At 35.3% G+C, this 17,453-nt stretch overlaps 1 protein-coding gene across 2 annotated transcripts in view; it reads left to right on the plus strand.

Annotated features, from left to right (window-relative positions):
* The window catches only part of LYRM7 (LYR motif containing 7), a 31,215-nt gene extending 14,587 nt beyond the window's left edge, over nucleotides 1-16,628 (plus strand). For both annotated transcript variants that reach the window (XM_007087789.3, XM_042983390.1), the window contains exons 4-5: nucleotides 4,348-4,429; nucleotides 14,980-16,628. In XM_007087789.3, coding sequence (XP_007087851.1) covers nucleotides 4,348-4,429; nucleotides 14,980-15,050 — 153 coding nt within the window. In that variant the 3' untranslated portion in view covers nucleotides 15,051-16,628. The remainder of the gene's footprint in view (nucleotides 1-4,347; nucleotides 4,430-14,979) is intronic.
* The last annotated feature ends 825 nt before the right edge of the window (nucleotides 16,629-17,453 follow it).

Raw genomic sequence — 17,453 nt, forward strand, 5'->3', positions numbered from 1 at the left:
ATAGAACTTCTCTATTCATTTAGCTCAACTAGAGGCTTTTTTTTTTTAATTCCTGTCTTGGCAGTGAAAGTTAATCAGCCAGTTTGTGAACTCTTCTTGTTTTGCCTTTTAGTCACTTGTTCTAGTTGAAGACAGTCCGTCTACTGACACTAATCTATGAACTTCCTAATACTCCCAGTACATATTCATTTTAAAAAATGCACAATGATTTATTGTTTAAACTCATATTGCATATACATACATATTGTCTCTGTTTTTAACTTCCCAAGTATTTCTTTATCTCATTTTGTATAAATGTAGGGAAAGAACCCTTAGGAAGAAAACAAAAAAATGGAAAATTATTTGCAGGGCAGTTATAATTCCAAGAATTGGTTTGGTTTAATAAAATCTACCTGTTAACTTTTTTTTTTTTTTTTTTTTTTTTTACTTAAAATGCATTTATTTTCAGTAGAGAAAAATACTATTTTTAGAATAGTAAATATCTATAATGATCAAATTAATGAGACAAAATGAGGTAGCTTGAGTATTTCTATCCCTGTAACATAAAGGGAAAGATTTCACTTAGCCATTTGATAGGGCAAACAGGGACTTTGTAATTTTTTTCATGGCAGAAGTTAAGATGACATCATAAGTGATGACTTGAAGAGAGGGTAATGGATGTATACAAAAGTTTGTACCATTTGCTATTCAGTAGACTGATTACTAAGAATGTGGTAATTGTTTTTTAATTTTGAAATCATGGTAAAAAAATTTTAAATTGAAGTCTGTTTATGTCAACTGGGAGATGAACTACAGTCTTCTAAATTTATTTTACTTGTGAAGCACTAATTTAGCATTAAGCAGTATAGAAATTAGATATTTGTTATATACAAATATATATTTTGTATGTTTTGTAATTCTGCATCTGTTAAATATTTAGTGGTTCTTAGATTATCACGTTGTTGTGTATTAGAGCAGTAGTGAAATCTTGATGCCAAAAGGAATTTTATGCATCTTTTACACCAGCAGTTCTCAACTCTTTGATCTCAAGACCCTTTTACTTTCTTAAAAGTTGAGGACCCCAAAGTGCTGTTCATGTGGTGTCTCTTTCACTATTTACCATAGTAGAAATTAAAACTGAGAAATTTTTGAAATATATATTTATTGTCTAAAAATAAGCTCATTACACATTAACAGATATACTGTTTATGGAAAATAACCATATTTTCAAAAAATTTAGTGAGAATATTGTTTTATATTTTGCAAATCTCTTTAAAGTCTGTCTTAATAGCAGTCAGCTAAATTCTCATATCTGCTTCCTCATTCAGTCCAGTGCAGTGTTTTTTAGGTTGAAGTATATGAAGGGGTACCTGGGTGGCTCAGTCAGTTAAGCGTCGGACTTCAGCTCACCTCATGATCTCACAGTTTGTGAGTTTAAGCCTCACATCGGACTCTTTGCTGTCAGCACAGAGCCTGCTTCAGATCCTCTGTCTCCCTCTCTCTCTGCCCCTCTCCTGTGCGCATGCTCTCTCTCTCTCAAAAATGAGTAAACATAAAAAATAAATAAAGAAAATTCAGCCTTACACAGATATGTAGTTGGAAAAGTGTCAGAGTACAGAGTAACGTTTTCAAATAAATTGAATATTCTTTGATACTACACCTCAACAGTTTGTAAATTTCTTTAAAGGTTAGTTGCACTGTGGAACTCTGTTACCTGTTAGACCAATGGGTGGAGAGAAGTAGGTAGATAAATAGATGCTTTTTTTTTTTTTTTTGGCTCCTGGATTATACGGACCACCTCTTGCTCATCCTCTCTGATTTCCCCGTATCCCTGTTCCTCATCTAACTTTGTTTCCAGCATTAGACCTATGATTCAACTCAGTTTATGCACCTCCAATAGATGAGAACACCCATATTTTTCCTTTCTCTTGCCAGGTCCCTTCTCAGGTTTGTTGAGAGGTGAGTGTTTGCTCTAACACACCCTTCTCCGTATCCGTCAATGGCAACTCCCTCCTTTTAATGCTCAGACCAAAAACCTTGGTCAACCTCTTTCTTGATTGCTTTCTATCACACTTATATCCAACCTGTCAGACAGTTTTGTTGGCTTAACCTTCAAAATACATCCAGAATTCTACCACTTCTCATTCTCCCCATCATTACCTCCTAGTTCAAGCCACCATCATCTCTCACTGGATTATTACAAAAGCCTCCTAGTAGGTATCCCTGCTTTCACCCTAACTCCCTAGAGCCTATTCCTCAACACTTTTAAAAGAAGATTGTTTTATTTTTATTTATTTTTATTTTATTTTATTTTTTTATTAAGTAGACTTCACACCCAGTGTAGAGCCCAACATGGGGCTGGAATTCACGACCCTGAGATCAAGACCTGAGCTGGGACAGGATCGGATACTTAACCAACTGAACTACTCAGGTGCCCCAGATTGAGCCTTTTAAAATATATAAAGGTGTATCTCATCACTCTTGTACTCAAAAACCCTCATAGCTTCTCATCCCAAAGTAAAAACTAAAGTCCTTACCATGGCCTGTAAGACTGTATCATCTGATTCCTGTTAACTCCCCACTTCAGCTCACCCTCTCTCTCCTGCTCTTCCAGTCTCAGTGTGTTCTTTGAGAGCACTGGAATTCACCAAGGACTTTCCTGTCTTACGGCATTTATGCTTTTGCTTCTTCCTAGGATATTCTTCTCCAGCGTGGCCTCAAGTCTTGATTTAGTAGACCAATATATTTAATATGTCTTTCTCTTGGAATGGATCTTTTACCCATGCATGATTTTGTAACATCGTGCACCATTGACTTGGAAAATACAGGTTCACTAAGTAATGCATACCTTCCAAATGTTGACATAGTTCAATATGTAATGTTTTAAAATTATATTTATTAATGTTAATATCCATCTCATAAGTAAAATTTCTAAGTATTGGGAAACTATCAAGCTCATGGTGGCAGATACAATTTCCCTAGAATTCTAATTTGTTCTTGAAAATTTGAATTTTGTCATTGTCAGCAAATAAAATAGAGTCCATTTACTCATTTTCAAGAAAATGTTTTCCAAATACCCAGGTCTGAATAATCATAGTTTGTCTGTCTGTGGTTCATTCAGGTCAAAATGGTAGTCCATGGAGAAAATTCTACTTTTGCTATAACTCAAACAATGCAGAAAGCTCTAGTGTCATGAAAATCATTTTGACTTCATGGTATCTGAAAGACTTTCAAGGTACCTTAAGGGTCCACGACTTTACAAATCATTGTTCTAGTCCATTTCTTCATTTTGCATATGATAAATTCTGAAACTCAGAGTAGGTAATTAACTCAAGGCCTAATACTTAATGATAGAGCCAGATTTGGAATCCAAGTATTCTGACTTCTAATTCAGTATCATTTCTGTTGTTTATAGTACATCCAACTCTATAAAAGAAAGACTCAGCCGTCTCCTGAAGAACACAGCATTTACTCTTTTATTTAAGTTTATTTATTTTGAGAGCAAGAGAGGGTGAGAGAGAATCCCACACAGGCTCTGCAGAGAAGAGCTTGATGCCAGGCTCAATCCCATGAACTGTGAGATCATGACCTGAGCTGAAATCAAAAGTTGGATGCTTAACAGACTAAGCCACCCAGGCACCCCAAAAACAGCTTTTTTAAAAAAAAAAAATTATTTTATTATTTTTTTTATTTAAAAAAAAAATTTTTTTTTAACGTTTTTATTTATTTTTGAGACAGAGACAGAGGATGAAGGGGGGAGGGGCAGAGAGAGAAGGAGACACAGAATCGGAAGCAGGCTCCAGGCTCTGAGCCATCAGCCCAGAGCCCGACACGGTGCTCGAACTCATGGACCGTGAGATCATGACCTGAGCTGAAGTCGGACGCTTAACCGACTGCGCCACCCAGGCACCCCCCAAAAAATTTTATTTTAATTTTATTTTAGAGAGAAAGCAGGGGAGAGGGGCAGAGGGGAAGAGAGAATCTTAAGCAGGCTCCACACTGTTAGTGGAGCCTGATGTGGCTCAGTCTCATGACCATGTGATCATGACGTGAGCCGAAATGAAGAGCCAAGGGCTCAACCAACTGAGCCACCAAGGCACCCCCCAAAACAGCATTTTTAACATATAAAATACACATTCAAGAAAAAATAATCTATTTTGGAACAAAATTTGGAATGGTTGGATAAAAGTTCAAAGTACACACATGTCTATATTCTCTACGCTTGGAATAGTTTTAAAAAGTTAAAGGCAGTATTCCCTAAAAACAACTAAACAGTATACCTACGGTTTTCAAAATCATTGCATTCTATATGGACCATTGGAAAAAAAAAACACCCAGAGGATTTATTATGTTTGGTTTTCTTAACAGCTAATAAAAATAGGTTCCGACGTTGAATTGTTACTCAGAACATCCGTTGTACAAGGTATTCATACAGACCACAATACACTGAGTAAGTAAAATTAAAAATGTTTTCTGACTTCTGTGTGTTTTAAACTATTGAGCAGTTGCAGTGCTTTTAATGCTTAATAATAAAGCAACTTGATTTTGCCAGACAATGTGGTATATCCTGTATACATTTGTTTGTTTTTTATAAATTTTATTTTCTTTTTTATTTTTTTTAATTTTTTTACATGTTTATTATTATTATTATTATTATTATTATTATTATTTTGAGAGAGAGAGAGAGAGAGAAAGAGAGACAGAGTGTGAGTGAGGTAGGGGCAGAAAGAGAGGGAGAGACAGAATCCAAAGCAGGCTCCAGGCTCCAAGCTGTCAGCCTATGTCAGAGCCTGACATAGGGCTCGAATTCATAAACCATGAGATCATGACCTGAGCCGAAGTCGGAAGCTTACAAACTGAGCCACCCAGGTGCTCCTATCCTGTATGTATTTGTAAGGTTACTGTTTAAAATGCCAGATTATGAAACTTTATTTTACCAGATTTTTTTTCTTTTTCTTTTTTAACTACTGGTTATATTATAGAACTATAGTTACAAAAACAGTATGACTATTTTTTCATCATATTTATTTGATGTTCTTAACAATTGTATTATCAGTTATCACCTACTTAGACTGTTTATCTTTTATTCTTTGGTTAGAGTTATTTTAATTTAGAAGCGTTGGTATTATAGAAAATGGAAATACAGTTGAGGATCCTCCGTTATACCTCCAGATACCTCATAGGGCTTCAGCAGAATTTTCATTTCACATCATATTTTGTTCTCATTCCCTAAAATATCTTTGAGGACGACAACAACAACAACAACAACAAAAGATGACATTCAAATTTTTGAAAATGTTTTCTTTTTCTTTAATTAAAAAAAAAAAAGGGGGAGAGGGGCAGAGCAGGGAAGAGAGAGAGTATCTTAAGCAAGCTCCACACTCAGTGTGGAGCCAAACACAGGTCTTGCTCCCTTGGCCCTGGGATCATGACCTGAGCCAAAATCAAGAGTCAGATCCTAAATTGACTGAGCCACCCAGGTGTCCCAAGGTTTCTTTTTCTTTCTTTCTTTTTTTTTTTCTTAAGTAATCTCAAAGTATAACATACAATCAGAAAAGTGCTCAATTATAAATATACAGCCAGGGAATTTTCACAGAGTAAAATAACCATGTAATCACCATACAAAGTAAGCTATTTCATAATATTACCAGTATTCCCCTAACTCCTCATGTCCCTTCCAGATACCCGCTTCTAATAAGCTAACCACTATCCTTACTATTAATACTATAGATTTTTAATTTAGTAAAATAAAATGTTTGAACTTTATATAAATGGATTCGTAAAGGATTACTATTTTGTCTGGCTTTTTTCAACATGGCATTTGCGACATTAATCTATTTTGTTGTGTAAAACATTTCTATGAATACTGTTGGAACATATCACAGTTTATCCATGCTGTTGTTCATTTGTGTTGTTTCTAATTCTTAATGTGTAATGACTATTGATTCCTTGAACATAATTGGATGTGCCTTTTAGTTCAAAATTTATAAATATATGAAAAATTTATGTGTGTGTGGGTATACACACGCACACACACACACACCAACACCACACTCACACACACACATATACATAGTTGACCCTTGAGCAGTGCAGGGGTAGGGGTGCTGACTACATTAGAAAATTCATGTGTAACTTTTGACTACCCAAAACCTTAACTACTAATAGCCTGCTGTTAATAAGAAGCCTTACCGATAACATAAACACATATGTTATAGTATCATATACTATGGTCTTACAGTAAAGTAAGCTTGAGAAAAGAAAACATTATATTATAAGGAAAATACATTTATAGTACTGTACTGTATCGAAAAAATGAATGTATGATACTCCTAACCAGTTTTCCAAATTAGTTAGGCTAATTTACACTTCCAGCAGCAGTGTCTGGGACCTCAGGGTGCTTCATATCCTCACCAACACTTGGTAATCTGCACCTCTTTAAGCACCCTTTCTGGTGATTGTGTTATGGTATTTGCATTGTGATTTTAATTTGCATTTCTTTGGTGACTAATAAAGTACTAGCACCCTTTCAGTTGTTAAGTGGCCATTTGGATATTCTTTTATGAAGTGACTGGTCAAGTCTTTTTCCCCTTTTTCCAAGGGGTTAGCTGCCTTTTTATTACTGATTTGAAGGAATTCTTTGTATATTCTGAATATACATTCTTAGATCTATGTATTACAAGAATCTTTTACTTAATGGCTTGCCTTTGGTTTTGGTAATGTTGCCTTTTGATGAGAAGTTCGTAATTTTAATGTAATCCAGTTTGTCTGTTTTTTCATTTATGGTTGATACTTTTCTGTCCTGTTTAAAAAATCTTTGTGTGTCTCAAGCAAGGTCATGAAGAGATATTCCTATGCTTTCTTCCAAAAGCTTTAATGTTTGATCTTTTCCATTTGGTTGTTTATATCACCTGGAGTTGGGTTTTGTATATGGTATGAGCTAGGGGGTCAAGATTTTTTTTTAGTTGAAGCATAGTTGACACAATATTAGTTTCCGGTTTACAACATAGTGATTTGATAACTCTGTCCATGCTATGCTAACCCCAATGTAGCAACCATTCATCACAACACACTATTACACTACCATTGACTATATTCCCTATTATTTACCTTTTATCCTTGTGACTTACTCCATAACTAGAAGCCTGTACCTCCCATTCCCTTTCACCCCTTGTTGCCCATTTCCCCACTACTCTCCTTTCTGGCAACCACCGGTTTGTTCTCTGTATTTATAGGTCTCTTGATGCTTTTTTTGTTCATTGCTGTGTGTTTTTGGTTTGGTTTGGTTTGGTTTACATAGAAGTGAAATCATTTGGTGTTTGTCACAATGTTTTTACATGTGAATGTCCAATTGATCGAGCATTTATAGAGAAGACCACTTTTTCCCACTGTACTGCAGGGTTACTTTTGTTATAAAATAAAGTGACTATATATGCTTTCAATTGTTTCTGAACTTCATAATCTCTGCAATTAGTTTTTCTATCGATCCATCATATGCTTTAATGTCTTGATTATTACAGTCTCATAGTAAGTCTTGGTATTTAGTAGTTTAAGCCCTATAAAGCTTTAAAGTTATTTTTAAGTTCATGAGGATTTATCAGAAATTATTAGATCTGAGTTGTATTCATAAGGGCAATAAACATAGTAAAAAAAAAATGCAAAACATAAAATTTGCATTACTCTAAATTGCAAATTTTAATCATTACCTTTAATCTTAATAATGATCTTTAGAGCTTTTGTGTAGTATAGCCAACATTTTATACAGGTAGTCCCTTCTAAATGTTATTATTTGAATAAAATAATATTTATTTATATGAATAAAAATTAAGTTATTTCAAACATTTAAATTGGATATATTTCAAATGCCTGGTTTTAGATGTGATAATACTGGTTTAAATTTCTTTTGATTTTTTGGTTTTCTTTATAATTTAATTTTCCCACAAGATTGAAATTTTTGAGCCTTTCATGGTAATTAGCATATAGTGCTATATTACCTTAAGAATGGCCTCATCATTCTTTCTATTAAGAGATATATGGGTCTCTTTTTCCTACTTTGTGCCTATGTCCAAGATATAACAAATTTGATTATTTAATCTACTTTAAAATTATTTTAAGCAAATATCTCCACAAATTTTAGCAGTGTTTGTACTGGTATATAGAAATGAATTAAAATTTTGCTACTTGGCTAAAAAGTACTGTGTTGAACAGACGCAGTGGGAATAGGCAACTTTGTCTTGTTCATGATCTTAGAGGAAGAGCTTTCTGTTTTTTACCATTGACTATGATGTTATGGGCTTGTCCTATGTGACTTTTATTATGTTGGGGTGTGTTTCTACTACAGCAGTTTTGCTGAGAGTTTTTAATCATGATTGCATGTTGAATTTTGTTGAATCCTTTTTCTGCATCTTTTGCATTGATTCTATGATTCTTTTTTATTCTTCATTTTGTTAATGTGGTGTATCACAGTATTTTGCAGATGTTGAACCATCTTTGCATCCCTGGTATAAATTCCACTTGATTGTCAAATTCTACTTGATCCACTTGATACATGATTCTTTTCGTGTGTTGTTGAATTTGATTTGCTAATATTTCGTTGAGGATTTTGCATCTGTTTTCATCAAAGATATTGACCTCTGATTTTCTTTTCTTGTAGTGTCCTTGTCTAGTTTTGGTATCAGAGTAATGCTGGCTTCATAAAATGAGTTTGAAAGTATTACTTCCTCTTTTGTTTCATTTACTTATTTATTTATTTTTAATCTTGACCTAAATTTTTATTTGGGCCATAAATAAGTTAAAGGATTTTATTTTAAGAAATTATTGTTTTGGGGATATCTGGGAGGCTCAGTCAGTTAAGCATCTGACTTCTGCCTGGGTCTTGATCTCACAGTTCATGAGTTCAAGTCCTGCAACAGGTGAGCTTGAGCTCCGCTTAAAGTGAGGTTCTGCCCTACTTTGGGTGAGCTCCACTTCTCTCTCTCTCTGTCTCTCTCTCTCTCTCTCCCTTTCTCTCTCTCTCTCTCTCTCTCTCTCTGCCCCTCCCTCACTTGCACCCTCTCTCTCTCAAAAAATAAATAAAATAAAGTGATTAAAAAAAAAGAAATTACTTTTTTGGGGGCACCTGTGTGACTCAGTCAGTGTCTCACTTTGGCTCAGGTCATGATCTCATGGTTAATGAGTTTGAGCCCCACATTAGGCTTGCTGCTTTCAGTGCATAGCTCACTTTAGATCCTCTGTCCCTCTCTCTTTCTGCCCTTCCCCACTTGTGCTCTCTCCCTCTCAAAAATAAATAAAACATTAAAAAAAAGAAATTACTCTTTAACTGATAAATTTCATATGACCATAATAAGGTTTTTAGGGGCCTCTAAAGTACAGGAAATAAATCATGATCTCGATGTAGTTCTTTTTCAAGATCTGACAACCTCAATAAACTTAATGTTGTTATGGCACATTGATATCTAACATAGAGAACAAAGTCAAAGATTTTATAATCAGTAAAGAAACATTACAGTGAAAAATAGTATACAGCATGTAAATCTGCCTCTTATATATTTGTCCTAATGAAAGTGCTAGCAGTTACTTTAGAAAAATTCTGTTGTAGGGCACCTTTTGATTCCAAAGATTACCTAATAAGGTGAATTGGGTTAAGGGATGGAGTAATGAATATTTGACAGGTTTTCTGGTCATTTGCCACTTTCTGAATTGCTCATTTTGTTTCAGAAATTTCCATCTCAGTGAGTTCTAAATTTCCATTATAGAATCTAGAAAATTCAGGGGCTCCTGGATGGCTCAGTCATTTAAGTGGCCGACTTTGGCTCAGGTCATGATTTCATGGTTCGTGGGTTTGGGCCCTACGTTGGGCTTTATGGTAACAGCTTGGAGGCTGGAGCCTGCTTCAAATTCTGTATCTCCCTCTTTCTCTGCTCCTCTCCTACTCATATTCTGTCTCTCTCTGTCTCTGAAAAATAAACATTAAAAAAAATTTTTTTATAAGAATCTGGAAAATTCAGTTCCTTGGTTTTCTTTGAAGTTCAGGCATGGAAGGGCACCTGGGTGGCTCAGTCGGTTAAGCATCTGACTTTAGCTCAGGTCATGATCTCATAGCTTGTGGGTTTGAGACTCAGGCTGTATGCTGACAGCTTAGAGCTGCTTCGGATTCTATGTCTCCCTCTCTCTCTGCCCTTCCCCACTTGTGCTCTGTCTCTCTTAAAAATAAATAGATGTTAAAAAAAAAAATAAAGTTCAGGCATGGAATTTGACATAGGTGCAGTACATTCACTCATACTCAGAAATGAACTTGAGAAAAGATGGTTGGCATACAATCTTTTGCTGGCAGTAATGGCAGAGTCAATTTACTGATTCAGAAGTGGCACTGGTGTGGTGGCAGAAGCAGATGTAGTAAAATTTAGTTTCCAGCAGCATCTGAAATGTAGCATCTTTTGTTCCATGGTGATAGAAGTGATGGCAGTTTCTTGTAGGGGCCAACAGGCAGCAGCAGTTTTCATCATCAAGCCAGTTTTGTGGTATGGATTTGTACATTGTTCCTGGAAGCTTAGCCTTAAGCATGCCTGATTCTTAAGCCCTTACAATAATTGCATGAGTTAGACCAAAAACCTTTTTATTTTTATTTATTTATTTATTTTTATTTTTTTTTTTTATTTTTCAACGTTTTTAATTTATTTTTGGGACAGAGAGAGACAGAGCATGAACGGGGGAGGGGCAGAGAGAGAGGGAGACACAGAATCGGAAACAGGCTCCAGGCTCCGAGCCATCAGCCCAGAGCCTGACGCGGGGCTCGAACTCACGGACTGCGAGATCGTGACCTGGCTGAAGTCGGACGCTTAACCGACTGCGCCACACAGGCGCCCCCAAAAACCTTTTTAATAAATGCCTTTTCTGCTTAATCAGCCAGAGTCAGCTTCTGTTACTTTTAACTAAGAACAACAGAAGTTGTTACCAAAAGTGAGGTGCTGTGCGATTAGTTGAATGGAAGGCACAGACACAGGTGGATATGACTGTTATGGATCTCACCTTTACAGTCTTTAGGCTGGTGGCCTTTGTTATGTAGTGATGAAACATGAGGTAAGTGCCTCGTAGTGTTTCTTGAAACACACCAAGTACCAGCTGAAGCTATAGGAATAAGAGAAATAACCAGAATGTCATGGTGTTCTGGTTATATCTTCCTGCTTTCAGCAGAATATTGAAAAAGAGAATGAATGCAGATTAAGCTAGTTGCTACGAAGCAAAGATGGAAGGAAGTGCTGTTTTGCTAAGGGCACTTTTCTGTCTGTGTCCTGATGGAGAATCCTATACTTTAGATTTAGAGTCTTGCAGTGTTGAAGATGAGAATTGCTCTTCCCTACTAACACTATAGCCAATACAAGCCGGGGCTTTTGAGTTCTGACATGAAATAAGATCCTTGCCTCAAGCCATTCTCATTTGTCAGGCAAAGATCAGATATACAGTGCATTTACTCACTGGAGCCTATAGTTTTTCATTACTTTAAGAAATATGCATTAATCTAAGGATTGGGGAATGGGCAGAATGTAGAGGCCATTACCAAAGAATGAAAATCTTCATGCTTAAAAACCTATGACTACCTATACATGGAAATGACTAGAAAAAAAAATAAATTTGGAGCTTATAAAGTTTTAAAATGAATTATATTGCCAAGAAACCCCAAGTCTGGCTAGCTCACTTCAACTCTTAAGGCCATCCCTGGACCCTTGAACACATATCAATAGCAAGTGGATTGTGAAAGCTTCACAGTCTCAACGAAGAAGATCTTCCCCAGTATCCCACCTCTGGACAAGGATGCCCCTAGCATACAGAACCAGGAGCCTTGAAGAAGAGAGGACAGGAGAAGGTCTTTTAGTCTCCCACAAAACAGGATAGGTGCTGCCAGATTGGCTAACTAGGGAATATATCGCTTGGCAAAAGCAAGAAGTCCTTGCTCTTCCTGTCCAGCAGGATTTAGGATTTGCTGTGGTACAGTGACTGCTGTGTTTCCTATTCCAGTTTTTCATTGCTGTGTCTATACTACCATGTGAGCCCTGGGTAGACCTAAGGGAAAGACTAGCACATCAGCCAGAAATATTTGATTTAAACCTGGTGGATAAGACTTTGGGGGTTGTAAATGGATATATTCTGTGTGTGCACCAAAGGGTATATATTCATGTTGTGTAGACAGGAGGGTGGACCACTTGTATTCACTATCCATTCTTTCTTACTAGCTGAAAATTTTTGTTCAGTGTGCAGTGTGCCAAGACAAAAAAAAAAAAAAAAAAAGGTTATTTCTCAGGCGACAGGACACCTTTCTGGCCAACATAAGCAGTTGTGTACTGGATGCTGCTTGCAAGAAAGCTATTGTTTTCCTGTTAAAAAGTCATAAACCAACCTAGCTCTCACCTTTTGCCCTTTTCCCTTCTCCTTGCCTGGAGAGCAGATGTGATGTCACAGCAGCAGTAAAGACAAAAACCACGCATGAAGGATAGCACAACAGGAATGTAAAAAGAGCCTGGCTTCTTAGTGGTAGTAAAGACCCGTAGTAGCCCAGGACTGCCTTAATTCATATTTCTTGATATGTGAGAAAATTAAATCTCTTACTTTTTTAAACTACTGTTTGTTGTACTTTTGGTTAATGTCTTTTCCACCAGACTGTAGACTCTTTGAAGCTGAATAGGCTTTTTTTTTTAAATTGAAGTATAATTGACATATAACATTATTAGTTTCATTTCTACAACATGATTCCATATTTGTACATATGGCAAAATGACCACCACAATAAGTCTAGTTAATGTCTGTCCTTTACATAGTTACAAATTGTTTTTCTTGAGATAAGGACTTTTAAGATGTACTCTTAGTAGCTTTCAAATACGGTATTATTAACTATTGTTACCATGCTGTCCTGAAAAGACTATTATATATTCATCTCTGCATCTTCATTTCATGATGTAATGTTCAGCATAAAATAGGCCCATATATGTTTGATAAGTGAAACAATTTATTGCCATTGTTACTAAGTTAAAACCTAATCTATAATTTGCTCTCTGGTGATATCTCCCAAGATTTGGTAAAAGCAGATGAGATATAAAATATTTATTTAACTGGTTTTCATTTCAGTAAGCCACATTTACGACCTGGCTCATAAGAACATTATTTTTAGTTAGATCAGTTATATTTTCCTTTCGAATTAAATTTATTTTAGTGACACCTTTTAGAAATTTTTTTTTTAGTAATTCAAATTACAGAAAAGATGCAAGAGAAGTTGAAGGGTATGGATACTTCCTTTACTGAAATTTCACAAATGCTAACATTTACCACATTTGCTTTATTATTCCTCCCTCATTTTTTTTCCTGGATGTTCTGACAGTACATTGCAGACATAATGCCTCTTTACCCCCAAATGATCATTTTTAAAATCATGATAGCCCGCTAAGATTATATTTGGAGAAAGAGTGTATTTCTTAAAAATACTTTCATATATATTTGCTAAACTTGCAAGGAGATTCTCTTATAAAACCACAGTATAATTATCAAAACCACAATATTAACATTGATACAACTGTATCATTTGCATGTTTTCATTTGTCCTAACTTGTCTTCCATAGCAGAAGAAAAAAATTTTCCTTCTGGTCTAGGATCCATTGAGGATCACACAAATAGCATTTAGTCACCATGTTTTTTAGTCTTTCTTAATCTGAAGCAATTCCTCAATCTTTCTTTCTTTCATGACCATGATTTTTTTTGAGAGAGAGACAAAGACAGAGAGCACGAGTAGGGGAGAGGTGGAGAGAGAGAATTCTTTCAAAAATTTTTTTAACATTTGTTTGTTTTTGAGAGAGAGAGAGAAAGAGAGCATGAGCAGGGGAGAGGCGGAGACAGAGGGAGACACAATCTGAAGCAGGCTCCAGGCTCCATGCTGACACCACAGAGCCCAACACGAGGCTTGAACTCACAAACTGCGAGATCATAACCTGTGCTGAAGTCAGACGCTTAACTAGCTGAGCTACCCAGGTGCCCCGAGAGAGAGAGAGAGAGAGAGAGAGAGAGAGGGAGAGAGAGGGAGAGGGGAGAGAGAGGGAGAGGGGGGAGAGAGAGAGAGAGAGAGAGAGAGAGAGAGAGAGAGACAGACAAGTTTTAAGCAGCCTCCACACTCAGCTTGGAGTCTGATGCCGGGCTCCATTCCATGACCCTGGGATCATGACCTGAGCTGAAATCAAGGGTTGGACACTCAACCTACTGAGCCACTCAGGAGCCCCTGACAGAGTAGGCCCCTGACAGAGTATACCCAAGTTATTTCATAGAAAGTGATGTGAGCATTTTTTTTATCATGATACCTGAATTAACCTCTTCAGGGAAAAAAAGGGAAAATCAATGATCTCAAAATTTTGGATCTCAGTTGACCTTCAGCAAGATACGTTACTGAAGACTCATATTTTTTGTTGTTGTTGTTTAACTGTGTTTCTCATTGGGGAACTGTTGACATTTTCAACAGGATAGTTCTTCACTGCACCGAATTGTCCCATACATCCCTGGCTCCTACCCACTAAATGCAGGCAGCATTCTTCGGTTGGTGTGACCACCCAAAACACCCCCATGTGAGAACTACTATTCTGTAAAATTTAGGATCTTTAAATTAGAGAAACAGTCTTGCTTTTTATATAATAGGCATTTAAACAAATTTCCTGTTGATTATTTTAATTATCAGTAATCTGTCATCAGATAGGTGATAATGTGCTTTAGCCTAATTCTGTTCACGTAATTAGTTATATTTAATAAATGATAAAAGGTTCAGTTGATCATATATGTTTTAATATAATCTGAAATGAGAATTCTGTTAACAGTTTCCATTTAAAATCAAGGACTTCACCCTAGAAATTAACTCAAATATTTATGGAAGATCTACCTTAAAATTCAATATTTTACTGTAAAAAAGTTTAGGGGGAAATGAATGTATGTTCATTTTCATGATGTCAATTACTCTTTTTGTTTCTCTTTCAGAATTGGTCCCTAGGAAAGAACTCCTTATAGAAAATGTGCCATACTGTGATGCACCAACTCAGAAAAAATGAGTTTTCTAGGATAAACTCAAGCTTTGTAGTTTTTAATCTTAAATATATAACTCTGGCAAAAGTTTTGGAAATGGAAATATTCCTCTTAGAACTGGCCTGTTGAAAATGAATGAAGTATTGCATCATAATTAAATTTCACATTAAAAGAACATTGCTAAAAACTGCAGAACATAGTTAAATATTTCTAGACAGCATTAGATAAGAAGACCTGTAATTTGCATATAAAATCAAAGTTTATAAAGTAAAATGAACGCTTAGGGAGGCATGTCATACTCATTTCTCTTTGACCTTGATGAGTATTTTAGTCTCACCATAACTAAGAGTGCAGTGTTTTGACAAGTTGGTGGGTTTTCCTCCCATGTGAAATGAAACTGTTAGATTAAAATTATTAGATTAAATTTATGATTAGTCCCACAAACCTTAAATTAGTAAAAAATCATAGCATATACCAACTCTCTATAGAAAGTGGCCTTTGTTTCCTGTAAAGCATTGACATTATTTCTGTAATTATTCTAACAAATAATTATACACTTTCCTTTCAGAGATAGAGTATCTCTCTGATCCTGTAAAGACATTTTTTTTATAAGTCTTCTGAAGATAGATGAATAAAATATCAAAATCACCTAGGATCACTGTGGAATAAATCCAAATTTTTTTAGGAAGGAGTGACCCTTGATCAAACTATATAATATAGCCTTAGTAGAAATAGCTGTACTTAGACATAGCTAGACTTTATAATGAAAATGTAATACGTGGCTCCATTCTTTCCATTTTAATCAATAAACTTAAATGGCTTTTTTTTCCCACATGTCCCATCCCTCCCTGACAAGATTGGGAATATCACAGAACAGTTTGTCATTGTACCCTCTAATGGTAGGAATTATAAAATTGTATTTAATAATCTTCTTGTTTTTCTTTTATCTGTGTGTCTTTACCATTCTCTGTTCTTAGTGAACAGTGTGTTCTTTCCTAATTCCCTGATAAGTTTTCCCAGTAACAATACAGAGTTTTAAATTTTTGCAAGATTCTTTTTTTTCTTTAATATTTATTTTTGAGAGAGAGCACAAACAGGGGAGGGGCAGAGAGAGAGAGAGAGAGGGCGAGTGAGAATCCAAAATTGATTTTGCTCTGACAACAGGGCTCGAATCCATGAACTGTAAGATCATGAGCAGAGCTGAAACCAAGAGGCAGACGCTTAATCAACTGAGCTACCCAGGCACCCGTAAAATTTTTGTAAGATTCTTGATGCAAGCTTTGTTTGTTGGCAAAACATGGATATATCCATTCTGGATATGAAATGTTAGGTTTTAACATAATTTAATTTTAAAACATAATAAAATAATTTAATTTTAGAAAATCAAAGATTTTTCTAAATTCCTTAGACATATTATACTTAACATTAAGCCATCCACTATCCTTAATGCCTTCTAATACTTTTGAGGAGAGTAGTTAGTAGTCTGTGAAATGGTTTATACATGTCAAAAGATTTGCTATGTTAGTTTTTCATTTCCTATGTATATTTGTTACTTTTGTGGAAATTATACCTACATAAAAATAAAAGTTGTTTGCTATTTGAAATTTGCCTTTATAAAAGTATGCTGAAAGTTGTCATAATACCATCACTGGTAATTTGCCTGACTTACTACTGTTTCATTAAGTATATTATATATTTTAAGGAAAGTTGCCTGACCTACGTTAATTTAACATATTTTAATTATTTCCGTCTTATTGAACAGTTTTAGCAGTTCTTAGCTTTCTCTCCTTAATCTTAATTCCCTTGTTCAATTCTTCACTCACATTAATTTAAATATCTCAACAGGGTTTTTTTTTAATAGTTACTACTAAGAGCAATAGAGGTTAATAATTCATAGGTTTATTTTATTTAAAGTAGTGGCTTTGAGATTTTCTCCAAGATACATGTTTTAGATATATAAGAGAAAAGATCCTGTTTATATTAGCAAACAAAACTATAAAATAGAAATAGACTTTTTAGAGGTTCCTGGATGGCTCAGTCGGTTAAGCTGCTGACTCTTGATTTTGGCTTGAGTCATGATCTCATGGTTTGTGAGATTGAGCTTTGCATTGGGCTCTGCACTGCAGCGCAGAACCTGTTAGGGATTCTCTATCCCGTCTCTGTCTGTCCTCCTTGAGCAGATACACACTCTCTCAAAAATAAATAAATTAAAAAAAAAAAAAAGGAAATGGACTTTTTTTAAAAAAAGCTGTAACTTAAAAATGAAAGATATACTATGTTCCTAGATGGGACAATTGAAAATTATGGAAGTGAACAGTTCTTTAAATGTTACCTATCAAAATCCCCAAAGATTGGAAGTCTGTCTAAATAAAAATATATAACCTGTACACTCTGTGAAAGCTACTATAAATAAAGTTTACAGAAGATAC

Source organism: Panthera tigris, chromosome A1 (genome assembly GCF_018350195.1).
Source record: "Panthera tigris isolate Pti1 chromosome A1, P.tigris_Pti1_mat1.1, whole genome shotgun sequence".
NCBI classification, from domain to species: domain Eukaryota; kingdom Metazoa; phylum Chordata; class Mammalia; order Carnivora; family Felidae; genus Panthera; species Panthera tigris.